Source organism: Falco naumanni, chromosome 4 (assembly GCF_017639655.2).
Source record: "Falco naumanni isolate bFalNau1 chromosome 4, bFalNau1.pat, whole genome shotgun sequence".
Classification (NCBI taxonomy): Eukaryota; Metazoa; Chordata; class Aves; order Falconiformes; family Falconidae; genus Falco; species Falco naumanni.
This window is the reverse complement of record NC_054057.1, coordinates 98,659,881-98,681,218: the sequence shown is the minus strand read 5'-3', so window position 1 is coordinate 98,681,218 and position 21,338 is coordinate 98,659,881. Positions and strand designations below refer to the sequence as shown.

Genomic DNA, 21,338 nt, shown 5'->3' with positions numbered 1-21,338 from the left:
GCATACAGGAACGTGTCAGAGATTTCAGGTATCAAGAAATGCCTCACAGGGTTGGAAAAGGGAGAAAGTACCACGAACAGTATGGTTTCCATCTAGGGAGATACATGTGATGATAGGATGTCTCCCAGTATTCCTGCTGGTGACAAATTTGTCAGTTTTGCCTTATGTAGGTTGGGCACATGCAAGAAGCTTGCAGGGCACGCTAGCAGTCTCCAGGGGCTTTCAAATCATAATCAGATAAAATATCATGGTCCAGAAAACAAATAATCCTGTTTAACTCAAAAAGGAAATTCTTTTTGTCTGTTCAGCTCCCAAATCCAAAACATAATTATTTGGACAGTTCTAGCTTCTACCGCAATACTCTCCACTGGAAATATTCATGCACAGTTAATCTGACTTGCCCTGCTGGAGTCGCTATAATATCACAAGACTCATGAAGCAGCTGGGAAAGGCTTATGCTCCTTGGCTGGCAGAACCTCCTCTGATGCTCTCAGTCAGAAAGAGCAACATTGGCAAGACCAGGAGAAAATCCACCAGGATAAAATCCACAGCCTACTGTGAAGGATTTACTTGCTGCTGCATCAGAAGAAGATAAGGAAATAAACTTGTAACTGGGAAAAAAAAAGAGCTTTTTTTTTTTTTTTTAAAAGAAAAAAAAAAAAAGCACAACAGTTTAGATTCTGTGCTGCTTCCCTTCCTTTCCATGGGTTTATCCATGCAGGATGCAAAGAAAGCCGAGTCTGGCCCCAAGGGAGTTCAGATGCAGCAGACTGATCTACCAGCAGGCTACAATATGTTCCCAGAAGGTGCAATATAATTCCGAGGCCAAGGAACAGCCTATTAGCTCTGCATGCCATTAATTTTCATGAATAGTTCAATCCAATGCTCACAGAAGCTGTTGGGCATCTTTCCATTTTGTCTAGCAGGACCTGGATTAGGGCTTATTTATCTTTTCACTATATACCTTATCTTTAAGTAAGAAGCAGCCCAAACAGTTCAGTGCAGCTGTGCACGTTTCAAGCCCTCCACCAGGCGCTGTGCACAGCAGCCTGCGCGACTCTGTCTGCAGGTTGGAGTGAAGGCATGTCACAGTCAAAGCCACTCACGGAGAATTAAACTTCAGGCTTGTTTAACTAAACTTGTGAATTCGCCATCGTTCCCCTGTTTTGCCAGCCTGAAGAAGCAGCCCAGCAGGCTACTTGAGTCACATGCCAGAGTGCCTCCTTCATCCCCCCTGGAATTGGAAATGATTACTAATAGGTATTCTTGCTGAAGTGATTTAACATAATATGTTGAATGAGATCACTAAGTCAAAATATCTTTCCCTAAGTGACTCTCTCGCTGCTTGCCTGAATGCCAGAGGGGAAGGAGGACAGCATGAAGCACATTCTTTTGCTGGCTTCTGCGTTTTACAAAATCTTTCAGTTACTGAAGAATTCACATTAGGAAGTTTCACCCAGACTCATTACAAGAGGCCGATGATATAGGTCTGGCAGGCAGCCAGGGGATGGAGACACAGATGCTTGGGTTAACCTCTCTTGTTCACACTCTGCCCTTTTGCAGTATTTTCAGTGCTCTTCAGTCTACGTTGGGAACTAAGACAGGTGAGGAAATGAGGTGGGCATGAAAGCAAAGCACTCTTTGCCCTGCATGCACAGCCCTGGATGAGCACCACTATTGCAGCTGCATGTGTTACAGCAAGATGCAACCACCAAGTGAAACAGAATTCATGGAGGAACAGAGGCGTGCACCACAAAACACATCCCTGCATGCCAGGGATGCACAGGGTTTCACTGAGAGGCCAGGCTGTCCTTACCCATCCGAGTCTGTCAACCTCAAATTTAAATTATTGAGGTCAGTACTCATAACAGCGGTATCGCGGACTTTTGATTCAGTCTTCCTTTCTGAGAAAGCCCCATACTCTCTGGCCCAGTACGGCTATTACCTGCCAACCTAAAGGATGATGAATTTTATATATATTGCAGTAATGGCTAACCACTCAGTGGAGACCAGGGACAGGCTGTGCTATGGACTTTTCACACACTGAATGAGGACTGCCCACAGATGGCAGAGCGTATGAAACTGCTGAGACATTTCAGGATAATGTTCTTGAATGCCTTGGACACGATGACCTCCAACAACTCTGCAGTACTTGTGCTGACTGTAACAATACAGGGTGCCATTCTACAGTAAGGATGTTCATTCATACCAAATTACTATCAGTTGCCCTGATATGCCCTTATGATAGCAAGAAACTCATCTAATTCAAAGCAGGCAACTCCTTGATAGGAAGGTATTTAAGTGCCTTGATTAACAAATGTAAAAATTTTAATCTATTTAAAACTGAACAGAAAACATAGAGGAATAAGGAGATATTCTAATGAGAAGTTTTCCTAATATTTGGCTGCTATAGTTTTGGCTGTCCAAGAAATAAAGTGGATCAATGAACAAGAACTACTCAAGATGTAGATGAGAAAAGTAATCCAGCAATAGTAAAACGTGAAGGACCTGATCCTATAAAAAAAACCTGTAAGACCAATTTAACTCTGACATGTTCACACTTGCAGGATTAGGCTTCAAATAATTGCAGAAAAATGTAAGAACTGAAAAACTATACCTTTAGCTTTCTACTAGAGTGAGCCCTGAGGGTGGATAGCTAACCATTCCTGGGAAATACCCTCCCAAGAAATAGTCCCACAAAGATGCAGAGGAAATAAATCTAAAACATTCACTGCAGATTTTTTTCTCATTATTAGTCATTCTCTCTGTACCTCAGAAAAATCACACAGTGACTTCTCTCATATGCACTGAGGTACAGAAACATATTCTACCAAGAACTGCCTTAAAGAAGGTGCTGTGAAAGAGGCGTCAGCCACTCTTTTATCCCTTCTGCAATTAATGTTCCAGTACTGAAGTTCTAAATATATATCCAGAAACCAGCAGACATTAGTATCCATCAGCAACCTTATTAAAATACAAGTGCTAAAGATATAAGATACCTTTAAATATACTCTTTACACTTAGAAGTTGCTTTAGATGAGGCTGTGTCAGAGCTTCATAGCCAAAAGCCTGAAGATACCAAAGCCCAGCAAACAGACTAAGCAGGGATCAACCTGATACACTTTTTTCTCTATTCAGTCAGATGAGCGGTCACTCCCAAACCAAATGGGAGAAATAAAGCACACTGTAAGAGACTGCAAGTACTTTCTAGCTGTCTCAACTCTGAAAGTCTCCTAAGAGGACTGATATCCCAACAGCTGGGCACTCCTTTTGCTGTCAAACACTCACAGAGCAATGGGATTTGTCAGCAATCTGCTGAGCATATACAGATGACAACTGCCAAGCTTGGAGAGCTCAAAGGCATTTACAGAGAGATAGGGGTTTGCGATAGATAACGTTGAACCGGAGCTGCGATCCAGAATCTGTGAAAATTGTGCCCAATAGCTGTAAAGCCTTTAGCTGTGGTAGTTAAACCAGGCACCGTAATATGCAGAATTTAGCCTGTTCAAGGGAGGATGATCAGCCTCCATGTCACATACTACGAGGAAAAGGGTGTTGGTATGATTTTGGAAGGTGATGTTTGCTGCCTAAATTACAACTCTATTTATCAGTCAAATATATGGAAATGAAGCATTGCTTACAAACAGGTTTTGATTTGTCCCAGGTACAAATGTACAAATTTCGTTGTTAACGGATTTAAAGCTCTCTCCAGCACCTACACTTCACTCAGTGGTGCTCCATCCCTTGTAGATTTTCAGCCTGTTGCCCCACCATGATCTACATATCCCTAAATCTTTTTAAAGATCTTCTTGACAAAGGGATATGTTTTGTTGGTACAACACAGAGATGTATTATATCAAAAGATTTTTGCCTTACTGACATAAACTCCAAATGATTCCCAAAGTCAGCTGTATTTTCAATAATTTGCCCATTTCATGTATTTCAAAACAGGTTTATCCACTTATGACAGCATACTGCTTAATCCCCTCCATCCTCCAATCCCACCAGTGATAGAACTTTGCATCAAACTTTTTATAGCATCAAATGTGGTTTTTTTCCCCGGCATCCTAAAAAAATGAAATTTTTGTTCAGCTACAGTCTGTGCAAAAGCGTAAGTTAGCTCAGTGATATTCAAGAATAACTAGTTAGACTCTGAGGCTCTACATTCTGCTAAAAGATACATTGTCACATCTGTGTCTAACTATTTTTTGCTTCCTATGTCTGCTAAAAGCAACATCTACAACGACTATAACCAAAAATAACAAGTTAAAAATGTTTTTCACCAATTTGTCACCTTTTTGCCCTTAACAACAGTAAATGTATAATCTAGTTCATTAACAGTTTCGCCTGTTTATATTTAATGTATAACAAGGGAAAAATAAATGCATTACAAAAGAAGAAAATGGAATTGTAAGTATGACAAAAATGGAAACAGAGTTCATGGATTGGTGCAGCAATTAAAATCACTTAACACATTTGAAAAGGAAAAAAAAAATCACCGAATTATAGAAACATTTAGGTTGGAAAAGACCTTTAAGATCATAGAGTCCAACCATTAACCCAGCACTGCCAAGCCCACCACTAAACAATGTCCCTAAGGGCCACATCTATGTATCTTTTAGATGCCTCCAAGGGGTGGTGACTCTACCACCTGCCTGGGCAGCCTGTTCCAGTGCTCGACAGCCCTTTCGGTGTTAATTCCAAGGTGCCTCACTTAACTGCTTTTATCTACAGCAGCATATAAAATGGCCATCATATGTTTTCATTCAATCTTCTTGCTCAGCAGTGTCATTACAAGGTTTTACCCTTAGTAGTGGGGTTCTCATTCTCTGTGCTTCATGCAACTGGTCAATAATAAACTTTTTTTCCACAACTTTTGCATATTTAAGTCATTAGAAAACTTTAAAGTACACTACAGGTTTTTTTGTGAGTGGGGAGTTCTCATCAGGTGTGTATTACAAAGGAAAAATACAAAAGCAGAAAATGTCATTAATTCTCCTTCAAGCAGATGGTAATGCTGTAGCAACGAACAAGTTTATATTAATTACTTTCAGAAAGAGAAGGACGTGTCATATTTGAGATAGAGGATCCTACCAAACCTACTAAGCATCATCAGTAAATCTAACAACAGCGAAATTTTTCCATTAACTCATTGTGACAGCTGTCAAGCTAGGGAAAACTTTTTGTTAATGCCAGTATAATTGTTCATTTAAACAAAAGCCAGGAATTCAGTCACACTGGAACAGCTTATGTCTCCAGCTCTGCCGTACAATCTGCACACATGCATATATTACATCTATATGCATAGTTGCTCTTTAATTTTCATCTTTGAGGCTACAGTGTGATTTGTCCTGAGCCTGAGCAGAACCCTACAGAAAGCAGACCAGAAGGCAATTTGTGATTGAGTTGTAATGAGCCGCCTGTGTTTTCCCTTGTTGGAAGGGAGGCTTGGCACCCCAGCTAGCAGCTGGGGTAGGACACGCTCTCTGCATGCCAGGCTAACTGCATGGTCACCGATTTTCTCCACGCCTTCAAAACAGGAGAACACAACTATTGGTAGAAATGTCACCTCAATTTTTGTGAGGTGACAGATTGAAGTACCAAAGATGTAGACTGCATCCTCCCTTGGGACCCTGTGTGACCACAGCTTGACCCAGAGCTCACAAGGAAATCCCGGTATAGGTCTTGGTGCTATCACAGGGTCTTTGCAACCAAGGAAGATGCAGAGATCCCATTACCTACCTCCATTCAAGGCAGGGCTGGTCTCATTAAGCTGATCTTCTAACAGCAAAACTAACTCTGAACAAGAAATGGAGTGCAGCCCTTACCTCCTCGTAGACATCGTCATTCCTGCTGAAGTCTCCAGCCCTCCTTGGAAGCACGTGGACATGAACGTGCTGTAAACATGAAACAAAATAATGGTGATAATCAAGCTCATGACTTTCTTTTCTGGATTGTCAGCATTATTCTCAACACACACAAGTAACCATGCACAGGCTCCCACAGCATTATTTTCAGAGAAAAATACATTAACCTGTTCCATAACGGTATCTCAACTCTTCAGAGAATATAAAAGGAAAAACATGAGAGAGTAGCTCTGCTGTATTATATGAGCTTCAAAGTGAAATGCCTGGAAGTTTAGGGACTCTGTGGAATTATTCATAGTTGTCATTCAGGAACGTATTTAGCCTCAGCTTTGAAATGACAATGTACCTCTGAACTGACAAGAATAAGAAGGTGCTGGTACAGGACCTGGCTGTAGCAGGTGTGAGCAGAGGGCTTGTGTAGGCAGCCCCGGGCTCAGTGCTGTGCTGCACGGGCTGGGGGACAGAGGAACCAATGGTATACAGCGGAGACCACGCAGGTAGGAGTGCTGTCAGAAGAAGACACTCACTGGGCTGTACAGCATGGCTAATACAATGTCTTTTGCAAGATTAAAAAGATTTTAATGGTTTGCTTTTCCTCCCAGGAGCTCATAGCCTGAACGCAACAGACTGAAGACCCCGGTGACATGAGCTGTGTGCTGGGGGCACGCGCCTGCAGGGACATGGGCTGCAGTGTATCAAATGGTACCAAACCTGTGAGGCACAAGAATTATGAGCCCAGTTTTGCAGAGGCTGAAGCGTAAGTGTCACTCTCCTGACGGCAGGGCCATTGCTTGGGGGGTAGCAGAGCTAAGGACTATAAGCTGCACAAGCAGCTTTGAGCTACCCAGTATGGGAGGCTAGGAGGTGCAATGTATTTTTGTCACAAATGATGACAGAAAAGACACAAAAATATGGACAAGAAAGCAAATATATTACTTGCCACCTTGCCAACTTGATGTTGTGTTGTTACTATATTTTTTTTCTCTTAAGAGACTATGACGGTCTCTTGATACGACATAGGAAGGGTAATTCAAGATTCTCAAGACTCAAACTCTACTAGGAAATTAAACAAACACTCATCTATCTGCTTTTCTACAGTAAATTCAGATTACATTGCAAAGCACTCCTTTATCATTTTCCCTTTCTCTTTCAAACTCTTTTGATGAAAAAAATCCACACCACAACTGAAAATAATTCTTCAGGAAAAAACCCACAGCACCTCATTGAGGAGAGGCAGCAAATGATCTGAGTGACAGATCACATTCATGCATCTCCAGATCTTTTTAGATGGGGCTTAAATCCTTTAAAAAAACCCACTGCATCAGAAACAGCACCAAATGCCTCACATAAAATTTAGATAGCTTGCACCTGACTCAATTTGATGAGGTAGAAATCAGCTGAAATTCATGCACCTCATTGAAACACTCTCAAAACACGGCTCAAGTCTATAATGAAATCCAAAATCAAAAAAGGTTTTCTTAGGCTATTTGTAAGAAAATTCAAACACACCTATATTGTGTTAGCTTCAATCCATAAAAACATTTGCTCAGTGAATAAAATGAAATCACAAGGATGTTTCAGTTAATGAAATATTCCAAATACCACTTTTTTTTTTCTCACTTTACCCTAGAGAAACTGAATATGTGATTGCTTATTCTTATCATTATCCACAGCTTTCAGTGTATTCAGCCTAGAGATGAGGATGATTCTTGAGGGTCAAAAACTGTGTTTTTGAGTAATACATCAGTGATAGTGTTCTGATAGTGTATTATACTAATATATCATGAGAGCGAAAGTGCTCTTGTGATGTATTAGTGCAATGTATCATCTGAACATCACTGTTCTCATGATGTATTGCTCAAAATCGCAAGGCAAGTTTAAAGATGGTCTTCAGTAGCCCAGGGCCTGAAATTTTGTTTTTGAACAAAGACTTTCAAGTAAAATAAAAGTGAAGATTAAAGTTTGCAGTGGTACTGTAAAATTTTGCTAGTGTGTCACACTTGTGGTTCTTGTTAGATTTTAAATCTACTCATGAAAATAGGGATTAATCCGCCAGTCAGTTTTTTTCTCTTCTACTGCTAGGAGTGAGAGTTTTGCTACAAATATCAATTTTCAGGAATTTCTCCTGATGATACATGTATATACAACCTAATACCAGCTATCAACAACCATACCCCCTAAATGTTCAGGCACCTTTAAAGTATTTTTTATCTCTGTGGCAGAATGTTCCAGGATGCACATAAGAGAAGATCAGTATACCCATGACAGACAATTTGGAATATCAGAAAGCACGCAGGGACGTAGTCCAAAGCTCAGTGCAGAGATGCTGCACTGCAGATGCACAGACCAGCACAGCAGGTAATGAATGAGCCTAATGTGATCTTCTACCCAAAATGGGCTCTTGCGATCAGCATGAATAAAAGAAGAAAAAGTGTTTATGACAGCATATGGGCCACTTGGCATCAGTGAGGACATTCCCAGGGGTTAGTCACCTTTACTACATGCATTATGTTCCTACACAACACCAGGCTGCATAGCAAAATCCGTCAACTGTATTAGAAAACAAATTAGTATTTCCAAGGGTTGAGGTAACTACAATCAATTTAAAAGACAGTAATTTTTGCCAGACATTCCAAATTAAAAAAAAATAAATATTTCTGTGCACGAAGCATAAATATATATCTGGATTCTCCCTATTGTTTATGTAACAGAAACAAATGGGATCAGCAATAGAGTCTCAAGCAGTTTCCATCTCTTCAGCTTTACCAAGAAAGCAGGGAAATACAAGCAGCACAGAGCAGCGGCTATCACAGAGAGAGAAACACTGAACAAGAGGATTTCACACCTTCTCTAATCTGCCTTTCAGCTTCTGGCCTTCCCAGCTCAGGGAGGCTGATACTTTGATTTATTAGGAGTTCTTTAATTGATCATTTTTGCTCCTTAGTGCTATTTGTTATTGCTAAAGCCTCAATCCACCAAGGCACTTAAGCACCAGCTCGATTTCCAACCTGTGAATTGGTTCAGTGGGAGTATTCACATCCTGGATATTATGTATATGTCTGTGCTTTGTGTCCGCTGCTGGCTACAGGGAGGTCTCCCCAACTAGTGGTAGCAGAAATAACCTCAAGGTACCTGCAAATTACAGTTGCTTCCTTCCAGTTTGTTTTCCAGGCAAAACAAAAACCTGCACGTCCAAAAAAAGACATTTGCAGTTGACTGAAATGTGTCAGTTGATGCAAACAAAACATTTGGCTGCATTGTTTTTTTTTTAACCAAACAAACAGATTTAGGCAAATCCTCCCTCAAAACACTGCTTGGAGACAAAAAAATCCAAACATTGTGTATACAAACTGTCAAAATAAAGCATTTCAACTTTTTTCTCCAGTTATTGAGGGTATCCTCAAGTCTGGTGGGTGGCAGACAGCCCCATCACATTCCAGCAGGCTGTATTCAATCACAGTTGATAGTATTTCATTTTTTTCCTAAAAAATTGCTTTCCCCTCATTTTGCATTATTTTGATTAATAAGCAAGAAAAGCAACATACAACAGCCGAGACATTTACATTAATGGACCAATCAATATCACCTGCATCAGGGTAGAAAATAATGCAGGCACACGCTTGCCTTGCTTAGAGTGTTAGCTACCTTTCCCTCCTCTTGTCAGACACGGATGGAGAAAGCTGCATGCAACTGGAGGAGGTGGGCACACTGGGTACAACAACATGAGGACACAGCAGTATGCCCTCAGCTAGGGGACATCATGTGGGTCAAAGATGCCTGAGCCCCACCAGTTGCTTCTGATACTGGGGACAAGAGTTCTTGCCAAGGAGGGTGTGGGGCAGCAGTAGCTGAAAGGAGGCTGTGGGAGCTCAATTTTATAGGACTTTCAAAGTTAAAATTATTAGTTTGAGAGTTTTCCAGGGCTGGGACTGCAGCTTCCTCTGTTTTCACAGTGGCTACCACATTACAAATGAAATTGCAGTTTGAGAAACTCCCAATGGTGACAATTATAAAGTGATGCAAAATCACTTTTAAGATAAGTTTTTTCAAGACAGCCAGAATGGCAAGAATAGTTAGAAAATGTACTGCAAGGAACAAATCTATAGTGCCATGGGGAAATCATAAGCCAGAGCCAGAGTGATGTCTCTGACCTCCCACTGCAGCCAGAGGATCCTCCCCTGGAGCCGTGTGGCATTCCCAGCATGGCTGGGAGCATGGGGCTGCTGCTGGGCACTCTGCAGCACGCTCATCCGTCTGCTGCTGAAATCTGGCAGCAGCACAGGCATTTGTGGGATTATACGTCTGAAGTTGATTTCCAGTGAACCAGGGCTGCAAAATGCTCACAAAAGTCTCAGTCAAAAAACTTGGAGCCTGTTTTGTTGCAAAAACAGCCATTCTGGTCAGGTGAGTTTTGCTTCAGCACTCAAGGCCATGCAGAAAGCAATGTTCCTAGTTACAGCTGGTTTTATATACTGAATTATGGTTGAATAACCAATGTGTTACCACTGCACTGGATGTAAAGTAAAAATACTAGGCAAAAATAGACACTGAAAGAGATTTCCTGGGTAGATCAGAATAGTGAAGAGCAGATGACCCTGCCACACACCACTGGGGAGGACATGGACGTTGCCTGCAATAATTCATGAACATTATGTTGTGTTCGCTCAGCTGCTGTGCTGGTTAGCAGAGCAACAAAGCTCAGCTTCCCACAGAAAGGGAGATAATAGCCTGTACAAGAGTTCCTCAGCATGCACTCAGGGTCTATTAGCAATAAATGTTGCTATAAGATGAATACATAAAAGCTGGCAACGCGTCACACAACCTTGAGGACAGGGGGCTGCCAGAAAGTCGGTAGAGGAAGAGCTGTTCCCACCACACCTGCAAAAGCAGTATATGGTCAAGATGTGCCTTCATACAGCAAAACCAGGTGCCTTTCAGCAGCTCAGTAGTTGCCCTCATTACTTTTCATTCTTTTTACAGAGACAAAGCTTTGCAGTTATGAGCTTCCATGGTCTCATGGTGCAGCAAGATCAGGAAAGGCTGTGATGTGGGGCACAGAGGGACGTCAGGGCCAGGAAGAGTAAACCCCAACGTCCCTTCCACTGTTGTGTTTAGGCAGGAGGAATGGTAGAAAGGGCATTAGTGGCTGCAGGCAGCAAGACTTGCTGGCCAGGAGACCCCCATCAGCCAGTTCACTGGGAAAAAGGATGGTGGTTCGCAGATAAGACCTTGCTTGCTGCACAGTCCCCTGTCCATTATAGAGACACGGACTTCTTACAGGAGGCTGTGGCAATGCTTCTTCTAAACTACCAGATTAACTGTAGAAATTCCAAACTAATAACCATTCTCCAAGTAAGACTGTTAGTGGGTGATAAAGAAAATCAACAATAATACTGAGATAGCCACATGAAAAATAGGGCAATTTTGTCCTCTCTGTAAACTGGGCTTCCATGGAGCCCTTGTTTGCTATTCTTGATTAACTGCTCAATTATCCCTGTTACAAAATTATTCCACGGAAAGCCCTGCCTGTATATCCATAGCTCATTAACAGAAAGCACTCCCTCTGCTGTCCCTGAAAATACATGGCGTTACCCAGGCGCCAGCACACTTCGTACTATCGCTCTTTCTAGGCACTGAAAGCTGATTTCTAGGGCCCTTGACTTGCAGACCCTGGCAAAGGCATCTTCATGGGAAAGCAATTTCTGTTCAGTGAGTACTTATGAGTTCTTGACGTTTTTCCTAGTCATGAATTAGGTTGGGATGGAGAAACAAATTAAAAACTAAATTACGTCCTATCCAACATTAGGAAGAGTTTTGGTCAATTAAAATATTCTGTTTTCACAGCCTTTAAAATTATTTCCAGCATTAATACTATTTACACGAAGTAGAGACCGCTTTGAAAGACCTAATTTTTGTGAAATATTAAAACATGACAGGAAACTACTTGAAACAATTCCTTTCCTACAAAAATGCCTCGTTTCCAGCAATCAGCATTTTCCTTTCCAGCTTCCCTAGAACCTCATGCACGAGACTGTACAGATGCAGACACTCGGTGCCTCCTCCCCAGATGGCAGCTCTGGCATTCTGCTTGTGGGGGTGGCTCTGAACCCACAGGTTCGAAGGCTGCACAGACTAACGCATCTTTAACACCTTTGCTTTGGCCCCAGTTCATTAAAACACGAAACTGAGGCTTGGTTTTCTACCTTCATGAGAAACACAAGGAAGCGATGGAAAGGAGCGGCACAGACTGCCAGACTGGAGAGCGGTATGTGCAGGGGGACAGAGGGATGCTTTGGAAGGGAAGGACAGGGAAATCCACATCTGTCTCAGAAAGCCTAGGCCAACAGCAGAGGAAACAGGTGGGAATAGACTAGAAGAGCCACCAGAGAACAGGAATGGTAGGAGCTACTAATGGGATACAGATAGTGGTGGAAGTTTTGTGAACTAAAAAAATTGTGCAGAAAGAGGGTGCAAAGAGAGAAAACAGAAGAAACTGGAACAAGTCTTGGGAGAGGAGGCCACACAGGCTGACCACACACTACCAACCTGGAACATGAGGGTCCTTTCAGGAGACACTTGCATACACCTGGCATGGCCCTGCACCGTACACATACCCTCAGAAGGAAAAAAGAAAGCTCTGCAATGCTCCCTACCAACCTTTATGGATTTGTCTCTGGAAGAGTGAGTATCAAGATACCTGCTCAGCACAGAGAACATGTACTTTGGAAAGCAACAGAATGGAGAGAATTTGCAAATATATCAGAAACCAAACCAGGTGGGGGGGCTTACAGCAGAGTACATCTTCAAAAATGTAGATTGAGAAATGTGCAGATTCAGCATCCTCAATAAATAATGCATCTGTCAACTGTTATAAAGTTTTAAAGAAATGAGCTGTAGATGAGCTAGAAAAGGGATGTAGACCTAATGAAAACATGTGCAGGAAGATTTTTAAACCCACTTGAGATCCGCAGTTATAACTTCCACAGCTGAAGGCAACTTCAGCATTTGCAAGAACTGCTAAGCCTCCCTTCCCCCCCCCCCCCCGCCTCAGCCGCAAACCCAAGAAAACTGGCACGATAATGAGGGTAATTAGCCTGGTTTTTGGAAGTAGTGATCCAAATGTAATTTGGACATCTCCTATGAGATCCTCTAAAAGGCAACGAATAAACTAAATGGAAATAAGGGTGGGATGGTGCTTTTGAACTGATATTTCCTGACTTCTAATCTGGTCCACAACTCTAGGAATAAAGGGTCCACACACGGTGGTAGGAAGGTCAGGCCAAGGACCATCACCTGCTCCTCTCACCATCACAAGGCTCCTCTCACCTGCCATTATTCAGTGCCTATCCCCTCTCTAGCACCCACAGTGGATGGGACAGGCAGACCTGCAGGAGCATCAACCATTACTCTGTGTGAATCAACAGGAAGAACACCTTGTTCCAGCCAAGAACCCTGATGGGAAAACTGCTATACCATGTTTCCTGGATTATATGTCAGCAACACCACAAATGGAACACTGAGAGACCTGTACAACATCTTCAACCCCCTGAATACCAAAGAACTGCAAAAACAACCTGACACCCTGGAAACCCCTGAATAAAGTATCACTTCCATTTTACAGATGGGAAGGCTGATGCACAAACCAACGAAGGTGCTGCTAAAGCTGCTTGAGAAGGTGGTGCAGGTTTAGGAACAGCTGGAGAGCACCTGCCTTGAGGTCCTGCCCCTTTGCCTTCCCTCAGGGTCACTTTGCCCAGGTGTTTTTGTGCACGTTTGGTGTTGCTGATATGCAAATGAAAGCACAATTGCATTTCCCCTCACCTCTGATCTTTAGTTAAGTCTTGATAAACGCATATTGTTTAAACACTTGTGATACGTATAATTAGGGTTCTTTAATTTATGTTTCAATAAAATGTTCTATAATAAACATTTACTGCTCTGTGAATAAACATTTAAATGAAGCTCCTAATGGGGGTTACATGTTTCGAAGCAGTTCATGGCTTTGCTGAAGTTTCTCCCTATATTTAATGAGAGTCATTTCCATAATCTGTGCATTATTGCTTAAGCCTCCCTTCAGGAATATTTTACAAAGTAAAATTCTGTGAAATATTATCAGCCAAAAGAGAAAATGCTAAGAGGATTATCAAATTGTCCCGTTAAAGGGACAGCACAAGCTTTCATTTCCCCCCGAGATGCTAACATTGTAATTATGTAGAATGTGCTTACTAATTATCACACCGGTGTGTTATTACAGTTCTTTTTCCTCAGAGACCCAGTCTAAATGAAAAGGATGGGAGACTTCTGAAAGGTCTGATATGGAGGGCAATATAACGCTAATTTACTTTCTGATATTAATAAGAGTAAGGATTCAATGCCCCAGGCAAATTTTGTAGACGTCAGTTAAGGTCCAGCTCCCTCAGGGGGGGTTGAGTGTTGCTGTGTATGAAGTTGCGTACAGCTGATCCCACAACATCGGCCCTGCAGCCGCACGATTGACACCCAGGGTCTCATCCCCATTTTGCTGAAACTTACACCCATTTTCTCACTGACTCCAATAATAGCAGGACTCGGCACCCCAGCTGAGATATAAAGTACGCTAACGTTGAGGGCAAGATTATTGTTGGAATACAGAGGGTTTTCAATTCTCTGGAGTATCTGCAATGATACAAACACCTGTAAGATATTTCTTCCATGTGTCTGAGTACATTTGAGGAGAGCATAAAACTGAAATATATCTTTTCTCCACTCGCAGGGAATAAGAGCACTATAGCAGCAATGGCCCACTCTCCCTTTAATGCAGAGGGTAGGGGATAGGAAGAGACAATAAATCAGGAATGGATGTGGCAGGGGAGGACAACCCTTACATACCAGTTACTCTTACTCTGAGAAGGAACACATTATCTCTAATTTTTGTGCTTATTCCCTTTCTAGACAACTGTTGCAACTTCTTCTATGATGGTGAAAAGGTGCCTACGGGACTGAAATACTGCCCTATCTCCTCTTTCCTTAAAGATGTGTATTGCCTTTGCATGGCAATGTTTTGGCAGTGGGTGGCTTCTGTGAGAAGCTGCTGGAAGCTTCCCCCATGTCCCACAGAGCCAGCACAGCCAATACGGACCCGCCGCTGGCCAAGGCCGAGCCCATCAGCGACGGTGGTAGCACCTCTGGGATAACGTATCTAAAAAAGAGGGGAAAAAACCTGCGCAACAGCAATTGCGGCTGGGGAGAGCAGCGAGAATATGTGAGAGCAACAGCTCTGCAGGCACCAAAGGCCAGTGCGGGAGGAGGAGGCAGGAGGGGCTCCAGGCGCCAGAGCAGAGATTCCCCGGCAGCCCGTGGTGAAGCCCACGGTGAGGCAGGCTGTGCCCCCAGCCCAGGGAGGTCCAGGGGGAGCAGATCCCCACCTGCAGCCCCGGGAGGGCCCCGGAGCAGGGGGATGCCCGAAGGAGGCTGTGAGCCGCGGGCAGCCCGCGCTGGAGCAGGGTTGTGGCAGGGCTTGTGCCCCCGCGGGGACCCCCGCTGGAGCCGGCTGTGCCGGAGGGACCCCCGCTGGAGCAGGGGCAGAGGGTGAGGACCCTGTCCCTGAGGAGGGGGGAGCAGCAGAGACAGAGTGTGATGGACTGACCCCAGCCCCGTTCCCTGCACCCCTGCGCCGCTGGGGAGGAGGAGAGAGAGAAAACCGGGGGTGAAGTTAAGCCCAGGAAGAAGGGAAGGGTGGGAGGAAGGTGTGTTTCAGGTCTGGGTTTATTTCTCATTATCCTACTCTGATTTGATTGGTAATAAATTATACTGATTTCCCCAAGCTGAGTCTGTTTTGCCGGTGACGGTAATTGCTGAGTGATCTCCCTGTCCTTGTCTCAACCCATGAGCCTTTTCTTATGTTTTCTCTCCCCTGTCCAGCTGAGGAAGGGAGTGATGGAGCGGCTTGGGGGGGCACCTGGCATCCAGCCAGGGTCAACCCACCACAAGATGGAAGAGTGATGGTACTACAAGGCAAAAGAAAAGGTTTCTGATGACAGTAACGTAACTGAGACTCATAACTTTCTGCAGAGGATGAAATGCATGAAAGCCACGGTGCTTTCCATCACAGTATCTATCAGTGCTAAGGGAGATTTCCAAGGCTCTGTGTCAATTCTAAGGCATTTTATACCTTTAAGAATACATTTCCCAAGAACTGGCAAATATCTCTTTGCATACCTACAGCACTCACTAGACTGTATTTAGTTATTTATAATATTAAAATTATATATAGCAGCATGGGTTCCAAAACATGGGCTGTTTCCCTGTTGTATTGCCGAATGTGCACATTCATCACTAAGGTTTAGCTGCTTCAGTTAAACCTTTTAAATGTAAATTATTTTCTATTATAAAAAGCTGATTGTGGGAGTTTTAGTATTACAAAGATGGTAATTTATGTGACTGGAACAAAATAAAACATTCAACAGAAACAGAATTTTACTTGATCAGAAACACTTTTATGTTTCAGTATAGTTTTCTTTTCACATTTTCCTCCTGCAGCAGTGGCCTCTGTCTTTCAATTAGCTTGAAACAGAAGATCTTAAATAAAACTATAATTTAACTGCATTTGCATATGTATCATTCCACAGCTTCTTCACCTCACATCTGAAGTATTTTTAAGCTATCATGAAGCAATGCCTGGAAACCCTTATGCAGCTGCTGAGCTGTTCACCCGTTAACAGTCCACCAAAGTCTCTGGGATGGTGACAAACAGGACCATTTTCCAAACAAACCACAGGAGTAAGTCTCCTCTCACGTCACCTCAAACCATTTTTATGGCATATCCAGTGAGGGAGCTGAGAATCCAGAAAGCAGGTTTTGGGCATGGATTACATGACTGCTGGTCATACTTTTCTTTGACTTACTTCCCACACACACCATTGAATCTGGGACACAAAATGGTTTTGTGGAAGTAAACGGCCTCCTTGAAAATCAGACTTCATAGGTCACCTACAACATCACCCAAAGGTGACTGAAATCCCCATAACAACTCCTCAGTCTCAGCAGCTACTGGATCAGGCCTTGTAGAATACCACAGTGTCAGCGTTGACACAAGTCACTTTTGAAGATTTTGACAACAGCCTATACAAGGTAGTATCTTCTCCCATGCTACCAGTGCAAAAGTACTTTTCTCCTTGGTTTCCCAAGTAACTAGGATTTTTCTTGCCACTTTTCATAATTTGCAGCCGTGCTCCAATTCCCTTTCTGCTCAGGCCAGTGGCAGCACTCTTACTAACTTCAGGTTAAGTCCTTCATGATTTGAAGAGATTTGTCAAGCAGACGTGCTAATAAAGGCAAGGGATACAATACTATGTCCTTAAACTTCAAAATAAAATAAAATGCATTCCATTGTCTTTATTCACTGTGTAATGCTTTGAAACCAGATTCAAAAAGGTACCAATGTCCCTTTCTGAAATATTTTTTAAACTTCTTAAAGTACTTCTTTTGTAAGCCCTTGCATGGCATGCCACATTTGCCCATCTGCCACCTAAGAGTAGTGAATGGCTACAAGGCCAACACTGATAAACACACAGAAATGCATCTTCCATTGACTGTTTGCTAAAACAAGAACTCGATCATTTTAACTTAACCAATTTAATTACAGAAATGTACTATTGATTCAATCTTTCTTCATATTCATGAGCTGGCTAGAGTGAAGAGTGAACTGTTCTGCTTAGTACACTTTCACCTTGACAAGCATGAATTACCCTAATTGGGAAAGGAGTTCTTTCAAAATTATTTAAATCCACAAAATCCTTTCAACCAGGGAACTTTGGTGGATTTGTAATGCTCACTAGTGTTTGCCAGGAACCCAGCTGAAACCACCAGACTTGCTGTCCTGGAGACCTTTCAACAGACAGTTTGTCCAAATGGACTTTGACTGTGACTAGCAGGGCCATATGGGCAGAATGGTAGCAGAGGTGAACAGTTTGTGATTATGTCCCTAAGTCGTTTAACCTTCAGAACTGCAATTCAACATACTCTGCCACCCAACAGGAGGCTGTACAAGCAGGTGAAAAGATAGATGTCTATTCTTAATGACTGTTTAGGAGACTGCTGAGCTCTGGTCTGTGCCCATGTTGGTTCAGTTCATTAATGTAATTAACCAACAATCAATCTTTTTAAATTAGTTACACAAAAACAGCTACAGCCAGATCAACTGACATGGAAGTTAGGTCACGCTCCATTTCTGCACGATTTAACATCCACACTGGAACAGAATACGGGGCATGGAAGCATAAGAAACTGGAGCCAAATTCATTTGAAGTCCTACAACTTAATTAAAGTGTGCAAAATCTGTGCAGCTGGCTTGGTCTTATTTGCATGGCCTTCCAAGCTTGCAGCTAAACACCTTGGCAATATAAAAAGTGCTCAGAAAACAAAAGAAAGAAAGAAAGAAAGAAAGGAAGGAAGAAAGAAGTGATTCCAGGAAATACTTAGCAGTGAAGGAATTTAAATAATTTTAAACAGTGTAACTTTATGCAGGGTTTGAACCTGGACGTTAACAGCAGCTTTCATGGTTCACCAGCATCTCTGTTAACAGAATAAAATGAAACCAGAAGGAGCTTAAGTCACTGTTAGTGTCTGTTCCCTTTCTTTGGGCTAAGAAAAGACCAGCAAAGCACTGTCCGTTTTCACTGAACGCAGGGGTTACCCGGGAAGGGTTACAGCAGTGTCATCGCCAGCCTCGACATGCTGATCTGCTGTCCTGGATCAGAGCGGAGGCCCAGCTATAACTCAGGCTCACAGCCTGCCTGCCTCTTTCCCCTTCCTCTGGGGGCTGGGGAAAATATCTGGTTGGCCTAAACGTGGTGCAATGAGTTCTCCAGAAGTGCTGGCCGAGAGCTTGCTAAGGTGACCGAATCCTGCCCCTGCTCACCTTCCAGCCCATTGCTACAAGGATGAGGAGCAAACAGCAGCCCTGTAGAGCCTGCTTTGGACCGAACAGACCTCACATTGTACAGACGTGCTCCGCTTGTGCTAGTCTGAGAGGTGGTCTCAGAGGAAGCGGCTCAGTGACCTCTGGCTGCTGCCTGTGCAGCTCTGCCAGGCTGAGCAGGGCTGCCAGGGGCAGCACGTGCCCGGCGTCGCCAGCAGGTCAATGCGCGGCTCTGCCTGGCGGGCGCTGAGCATCTGCGAGCTCGGTGTGGGCGCACTGTCAGCCTGGTTTGAGACTAATAGACAATTACTTTCTTAACCCTCCAAGCTGAACCTGAACTAAACTGCTTTCAATTTCCCCAAAAGGCCAAGTTTGCGACTTCGCCTTATGCTTGTCCATTAAGACAGCATCTGGCTTTTTTAAATCCCTCACACTAACTGAGTTGATCCAATTGCCTCCACTGGGCCTAACGCAGGCATTGCTGCTGAATGACTGCCATGAAAACAGGTTCCTCCCCCTAAATCCACCATGAAACGGATGGGCAGGAGCCTCCCTGCAATGCAGTGCTGCAGGAGGGTTCGGTAGTGCCCAGGCTTGCGAGTCTGCAAATGGCTGAGCACATCCCATGGAGTGCTGAGCACCTTCTCTGCTATTTGCTGGAACAGCCACTGAAGGTTGCAGGATCAGGCCCAAAGATTCCCCTTAAGCGAGGAGTAAGTGAAACACTCACCTGGTTTTCACTTTCATGAAATCAAGCAATTAGGCTGGTGCAGCAGAAAAGGAGGAGTGGGAATTGGGGCAGATGGGAAGGAGAAGAAGATGCCTGCTCAAGTTTCATTTTGAAAGCTGCATGTAAATTAGCGTGACTGGAGGAAAAAAAAGCCACTTCTAGGAGACCGAGGAGGAATGTACAACCAGTCACTTACCACTCCCCACCCTCTGCAGCATTGCTGCCAGAAAACCACCAGAGCAGGTGCCTCCGGAAATGAAACTGAAGCAGACATAAGTGAATTTAAAACTAATAAGAGCAAGAAACTTTAATGAAACTCTCTCTGACTAGCTAAAGCAGCTTTTCTCATATAGGATTTTCTGAGCTTTTATAACTCTGCACTCAAAAAAATCCTAAAAAATGGAAGGTAGCATATTATTACTTTGTGCCTCTGTGTGAACATACATGCATCTTTCCTGCAGCATACATATAACAGCAAAATGCAAGGAGCTCACCTTGGCAAATTCCTTATTCATTACCACAGTGATCTCTTGGCATATGCAATTTGATGTCATTGCTCTATGATATGCATACTGCTAACTGCAAATGGGCTGCTTCTGTAGCTGGAAGACTGGGTTAGGGGAGCTGGGGGAGTGGAGATCTTGCCCCAGGGGAAGCTCCCAGTTTGGGTTGGATCTGCCTCTTTCCACAAGCTGAGCACAGAGCCTGAGCTATTTGTAGTTTTAGTATCCAACATTGCTGCCAGAGTCAAAAACAGGCTGCAATGCACAAGGAATACAAAATAGAGACCTAGAGGGCAGGCAAAACTTTCATAAATTCAGCTCATCTACCGACATTGAAAGAATTACTAATCAGAGAAGGCAAGCTATATAAGTGTTAACATTAATTCTACTCTGCTACAAGCCACGTGGCTAACACCATGACACCTTGCCATTTACTGAGGGAGAGCTATTTATTTATGTAACCTATAGCTCACATTTAAATAATTAGTCTGCCTGATAAATTTTAGAACTTGCAATCTGTGTGCCACATTTGCGTAAGCACAGCATATTTAATGCAGGTACAATTGTTTAACACCTCCAGCATCATATTAAAGAGTTTCATATAATTAGCAGAGTTAGCCACTCCAACTTTCAGGCCAGTTACACACTGGGAAAAAAAAAAAAAAAAAAAAAAAGTGTACAGAGTGAAGCTGCTGCTCCAGAAATGTAGCCTGCACTCCTAACAAGGGATGTTCAGAGTGTGATATGTGCTGCCTAGGAATAAGCAAATCAGGTCAGATAAGACAGGACTTGATCCAAAGTTCCTCTCAGACTTTCTGTTATCTCCAAGAATCTGAACGCTCCCCAGATCAGTCTGCTGTCTGGTTTTCTTTCAGCCTACCAGGAGCAAAGGCCTGAATTTAAAGAGGTGCTGACTACTTGTTACTCTCTTCAGCATCAGAAGCTCAGTGAGCTTCCTTATAGCCAGATGCCAAAATACCACCCACAAGACTGTGGATCAGAGCTGAGCGGTTTTTACATGAGGCCAGGTTTCTAGAATGTGAAGAGTAACAGTCCTGGGTTCCTATTCTGGATGCATAAGTTCTGACTTTTCAATAAGCAGTGGCAGCAGGAGTTGCATAGGGATACAGCTAATGAGCTATATTCACTCCTCAGCAGAATGGTCCTCACTTCCAGGAGGTGCATCAGGGATGAACTTGATCTTTGTTATTATTTTGACATAGTCAAGTGAGCAGAACCCTAGTTGTGTGAATCATATCATGGCAGTCTCTTAGCATCTCAGTAGAATAAGAACGCAATAAATACAAAACATTGTAGTTCAGATTGTAAACATAAAAATA

At 43.1% G+C, this 21,338-nt stretch overlaps 1 protein-coding gene across 3 annotated transcripts in view; it reads right to left on the bottom strand.

Moving 5' to 3' along the window:
- The window catches only part of FHIT (fragile histidine triad diadenosine triphosphatase), a 614,337-nt gene that overhangs the window by 83,949 nt on the left and 509,050 nt on the right, over positions 1–21,338 (bottom strand). For all 3 annotated transcript variants that reach the window (XM_040591977.1, XM_040591976.1, XM_040591978.1), the window contains one exon: positions 5,829–5,897. In XM_040591977.1, the coding sequence (XP_040447911.1) occupies positions 5,829–5,897 (69 nt within the window). The remainder of the gene's footprint in view (positions 1–5,828; positions 5,898–21,338) is intronic.